Consider the following 5,676-nt stretch of genomic DNA (forward strand, 5'->3'; position numbering starts at 1 on the left):
AAGATGTTCAGCATCAGGGAGAAACAAGCTGTAATGTTACCCTACAGGACAGATGTTCATCATCAGGGAGAAACAAGCGGAGATGTACTGACCTTTGCAGCAGACCCTGGACGGACGTGGGGGATATTCCCAGCTCTGCGTATCTCTGGCGAAAGAGGAAAAGAAAAACAAAATGAAAGGCTAACGAGGACTGATGGCGGACTGAAAATGACAGGATGACACACTCACAGCAGAGAAAGGGCTGTGAGTGGAGGCTGCTGGGTAATAGCCCGGGGGGCGGGGCTGAGAGGGTGGGCCGGGCAGGGCGGGGCTTACCCCGCTGCCCTGCGAGGACGGAGACACCAGGGCAAAGGCGTCGTCCAGGAGCGAGTGCATCTGCTGCCGCGCCTCCTCGATGGAGGGCTGGGGGGGCATGTAGGGGGGCGGGGCAGGGTCAAACACCTCGTCTGTAGGGGAGGGGCTGCCGTTGTCGGGGGGGAGGTCAGGGTCCGACTGGAGGAGACAGAGCGGGTCAGAACTGCATCCTCTGGTCATATCCTTTATAAATGGCATAGACCGCTAACATGCCCCCCCCCCTCCAATTCTCACCATGTAGGCCACGTTGTTGAGTCCCGGGTACTTCCTGTACGTGGCGCTGTGGTCGGTGAGCAGCCGGTCTCTGTCGGTGTCGGGGAGACTTCCTGGGCCAGGGGGGGGCCCCCGTCGACCCCGAGGAGAACGCCGCCCTCTGAAACACACACAGATCATATGATATCTACAGGGATGTGATCTAGAATACAAAATGATGTGATCTAGCATTTAAAAGGATGTGATCTAGCATATAAAAGGATACATTCTAGCATCTAAAGGGATGTGGTCTAGCATTTAAAAGGGATGTGGTCTAGCATATTAAGGGATGTGATCTAGCATATTAAAGGGATGTGGTGTGGATTTAAAGGGATGTGTTCCAGCATATGAAGGACGTGTTCTTGCATATAAAGGATGTGTGCTAGCATAGGAAGGATGTGTTCTTGCATATAAAGGATACGTTCTAGCATATAAAGGGATGTGATCTAGTATATAAAGGATGTGTTCTAGCATTTAAAGGGATGTGTTCTAGCATATAATGGATGTGGTCTAGCATATAAAAGATGTGTTCTAGCATATAAAGGGATGTGTTCTATCATATAAAGAATATGGTCCAGCATATAATGGATGTGGTCTAGCATATAAAGTGATATGTTCTATCATATAAAGAATATGTTCTATCATATAAAGAATATGTTCCAGCATATAATGGATGTGTTCTAGCATATAAAGGATCTGTCCTTCCTACTTTTGACTAAAACCCCTTCCCAGAGTCCCTGACTGAACGCGGTGACCCGTTGAGTCCTACCTCATTCGGGACTCGGTGGGCGTGGGGGGGGACTGTCCGTCGGCCTGCAGGATGCAGTCCATGTGGTCGTGGGCAGAGCTGTAGAGGCGCTGGGCGACCTCAGTCTGCACCGGCCCGTCCCCGAAGGCGTCCATGATGTCGTCCATGGACGGGAACTCGCACTGGCCCCGCCGCTTGGCGCGCTGCCGCAGCTTGTTCCTGTGGTGCTCGATCTCGGACTTGTGTCGCAGCGCCACCTGCAGGGGGGGGAACTGAGTACATCTACTCACACTACGCTGTCCGATATCGGGGGGGCAAGGTGGAGGCTGGGGGTGTGGCCTTAACCAACTGCCACTTTGCTCGTTTGATAATAACAAAGAAAAGAAAGAACCGACACAAACCACGGGTCCTTTAAACCTTCTGACATCATAATAATTATTATTATCATCATAGTAATAACGAGTATTTTATTCTTACTGCAGTATTTTGAATACTTTCCTGTTACTGCAGTATTCTGAATACTTTCCTGTTACTGCAGTATTCTGAATATTACTGCAGTATTCAGAATACTTTCCTGTTACTGCAGTATTCTGAATATTACTGCAGTATTCAGAATACTTTCCTGTTACTGCAGTATTCTGAATATTACTGCAGTATTCTGAATATTTTCCTGGTACTGCAGTATTTTGAATACTTTCCTGTTACTGCAGTATTCTGAATACTTTCCTGTTACTGCAGTGTTCTGAATACTTCTTCCAGCCTCTGCAGAGTGACGGGGAGTCTCACCTCGGTGCTGACCTTCTCGGTGAGCGTGGGGCTGAGGTGGGGGGGCCCGTGGGGGGGCCCGTGCAGCGGGGGCCCGTGGAGGGGCCCGTGCAGCGGAGGGGGGCTCGGCCGCGGCTGCATGGCAATCAGCTGCACCTTGTTGGCCTGGCGACGCGTCCCGTCAGACGAGCCACGAGACAAACGGTCCACATGGTCGAAGATGGAGGACGAGGACAGGAGCTCGTCTGCTCCGCCGCCTGGGACAGGAAGTCAGTTATTATCAGTTATTAGCTGTTATTATCCGTTATTAACTGTTATTAGCTGTTATTAGCTGTTTTTTAAAGTCGAGACCTTTATTTGTCCCAGAGGGGCGATTCATTTCAGTTATTATCAGTTATTAGCTGTAATTATAATAATAAAAATAAAAAAAAATAAATTGAATTATCAGTTATTAGCTGATATTAACTTCCATTAACTGTTATTAGCTGTTATTAGCCGTTTTTTAAGTTCGAGACCTTTATTTGTCCCCGAGGGGCGATTCATTTCAGTTATTAACTGTCATTATCAGTTATTATCTGTTATTATCTGTTATTAGCTGTTATTAGCTGTCAATAGCTGTTAATAGCTGTTATTATCTATCAGTTATTATCTGTTATTATCTGTTATTAGCTGTAATTATCTGTTATTATCTGTTATTATCTGTTATTATCTAGATAAAGTTATTATCTGATCCATATTCATTTCAATTAACACAACAGTTGCAAAGAAACTCCCTCACAGAGTCTAACATGCAACACACATCCATGTAATAGTACAGCAGACAATCATCTGGCAGACTAAGACCTGAAACCTACACCAGACTTAGAAAGACCAGCGGAAGGCCTGAATTAGGAAAAAGGACTCAGAAGTAACCGTGATGAGACAGATTTTCAGAGATATGAGAAAGATCTTCAGAGATATAAGATATCTTCAGAGATATGAGAGAGATATGAGAGAGATCTTTAGAGATATGAGAGATCTTCAGAGATATGAGAGAGATCTTTAGAGATATGAGAAATCTTCAGAGATATGAGAGAGATCTTCAGAGATATGAGAGATATGAGAGAGATCTTCAGAGATATGAGAGATCTTCAGAGATATGAGAGAGATCTTTAGAGATATGAGAGATCTTCAGAGATATGAGAGAGATCTTCAGAGATATGAGAGATCTTCAGAGATATGAGAGAGATCTTCAGAGATATGAGAGAGATCTTTAGAGATATGAGAAATCTTCAGAGATATGAGAGAGATCTTCAGAGATATGAGAGATCTTCAGAGATATGAGAGAGATCTTCAGAGATATGAGAGAGATCTTCAGAGATATGAGAGAGATCTTCAGAGATATTAGAGAGAACTTTAGAGATATGAGAGAGATCTTCAGAGATATGAGAGAGATCTTCAGAGATATTAGAGAGATCTTCAGAGATAGGAGAGAGATCTTCAGAGATATGAGAGAGATCTTCAGAGATATTAGAGAGATTTTTAGAGATATGAGAGAGATCTTCAGAGATATGAGAGAGATCTTCAGAGATATTAGAGAGATCTTCAGAGATATCAGAGATCTTCAGATATGAGAGAGATCTTCAGAGATATGAGAGAGATATGAGAGAGATATGAGAGATCTTCAGAGATATGAGAGAGATATGAGAGAGATATGAGAGAGATATGAGAGAGATATGAGAGATCTTCAGAGATATGATAGAGATGTTTAGAGATATGAGAGAGATCTTCAGAGATATGAGAGATCTTTAGAGATATGAGAGAGATCTATAGAGATATGAGAGATCTTTAGAGATATGAGAGAGATCTTCGGAGATATGAGAGAGATCTTCAGAGATATTAGAGAGATCTTCAGAGATATGAGAGAGATCTTCAGAGATATGAGAGATCTTCAGAGATATGAGAGATCTTCAGAGATATGAGAGATCTTCAGAGATACGAGAGAGATCTTCAGAGATATGAGAGAGATCTTCAGAGATATGAGAGAGATCTTCAGAGATATGAGAGAGATCTTCAGAGATATTAGAGAGATCTTTAGAGATATCAGAGATCTTCAGATATGAGAAAGATCTTCAGAGATATGAGAGAGATATGAGAGAGATATGACAGATCTTCAGAGATATGAGAGAGATATGAGAGATCTTCAGAGATATGAGAGAGATCTTTAGAGATATGAGAGAGATATGAGAGATCTTCAGAGATATGAGAGAGATCTTTAGAGATATGAGAGATCTTCAGAGATACAAGAGAGATCTTAAGAGATATGAGAGATCTTCAGAGATATGAGAGATCTTCAGAGATACGAGAGAGATCTCCAGAGATATGTGAGAGATCTTCAGAGATATGACAGATCTTCAGAGATATGAGAGAGATCTTCAGAGATATGACATATCTTCAGAGATATGAGAGATCTTCAGAGATATGAGAGAGATCTTCAGAGATATGAGGGAGAGATCAAGAAAAATGGCAGCGCGTCCACACGCAGCGACCTCACTCTGTCCCAACCAAACGGTGTTTTGTTTGTTTTTTTGTTCGTTTAAAAAGTGTTTGCCCAAAAGTTGTACATGTTTGTCTCGTCTTACTACGACGTACTACAAGTACAGCAGGCAGTTTCTACTGGATGTCTGCAATAACAAGGTTTGTAGCGGTCTGAACTTTGCAACAGAGACGCTAAAGGAACTCGGCCTACTCCGGCCTGAAATAACACCGGACTCGCCTGCCCTTCCTCCCCCGGAAAGAAAGCGTTGGAAGCGGTGTGCGAGGAAGCAGGAGAGGGGCAGGCGCGGAGGCGTCCGGGCCAGGCTAGCGGCTAATCCAACTCGCCTAGCCATACCATCCATTCGCCTGGCAAATGTACGATCACTGGACAACAAAATGGATTACATACGACTGCTCAGATAAGCGAACCAGACAGTGAGTAACTGCTGTGTGCTCGTCTTCACTGAGACTTGGTTAAATGAGAACATTTTAGACTCTGCTGTACAACTAGAGCAGCTAGCATGCTATCAAGTAGACAAGGCCATTGCAAAGGGAGGGAAATCCCGAGGAGGAGGAATCTGTGTTTACATCCGTGATGAATGGTGCCGGGACACTGTAGTAGTGCAAACACTGCTCACCACTGGCGGAGTTTATGATCATGAAATGCCGTCCTTTTTACCTGCCAAGGGAAATTACTGTGATTCTGCTCGTCGCAGTTTACATCCCGCCTACCAACCATAACAGCGATAGGAACACGCTCTCAGTGAACTGTACCAGGCTGTCAGTGAACAACAGACGGCACACCCAGACGGTTTCACCATCTTCGCTGGAGATTTTAACCATGCAGACCTTAAAACTGTTCTTCCAAAGCTACACTAGCATGTTGATTTTCCAACAAGAGGAGACAACATCCTGGACCTGGTCTACACTACACACAAAGGAGCATACAAAGCCACCCCCCTCCCCCACATTGGACTTTCTGACCATATTACTGTTATGCTAATGCCTGCATACAGACAAAGAGTGAAAGCAAACAAACC

The 5,676-nt window shown here is 44.3% G+C and overlaps 1 protein-coding gene across 1 annotated transcript in view; it reads right to left on the reverse strand.

Moving 5' to 3' along the window:
• Positions 1-5,676, reverse strand: part of LOC117939032 (UPF0606 protein KIAA1549-like) — a gene marked incomplete at its 5' end in the record, with an annotated part of 10,434 nt that overhangs the window by 540 nt on the left and 4,218 nt on the right. Inside the window, 5 exons of the mRNA XM_034864075.1 lie at positions 93-145; positions 229-492; positions 589-727; positions 1,376-1,611; positions 2,141-2,376. Coding sequence (XP_034719966.1) covers positions 93-145; positions 229-492; positions 589-727; positions 1,376-1,611; positions 2,141-2,376 — 928 coding nt within the window. The remainder of the gene's footprint in view (positions 1-92; positions 146-228; positions 493-588; positions 728-1,375; positions 1,612-2,140; positions 2,377-5,676) is intronic.

This window comes from Etheostoma cragini, chromosome 23, assembly GCF_013103735.1.
Source record: "Etheostoma cragini isolate CJK2018 chromosome 23, CSU_Ecrag_1.0, whole genome shotgun sequence".
Lineage (NCBI taxonomy): Eukaryota > Metazoa > Chordata > Actinopteri > Perciformes > Percidae > Etheostoma > Etheostoma cragini.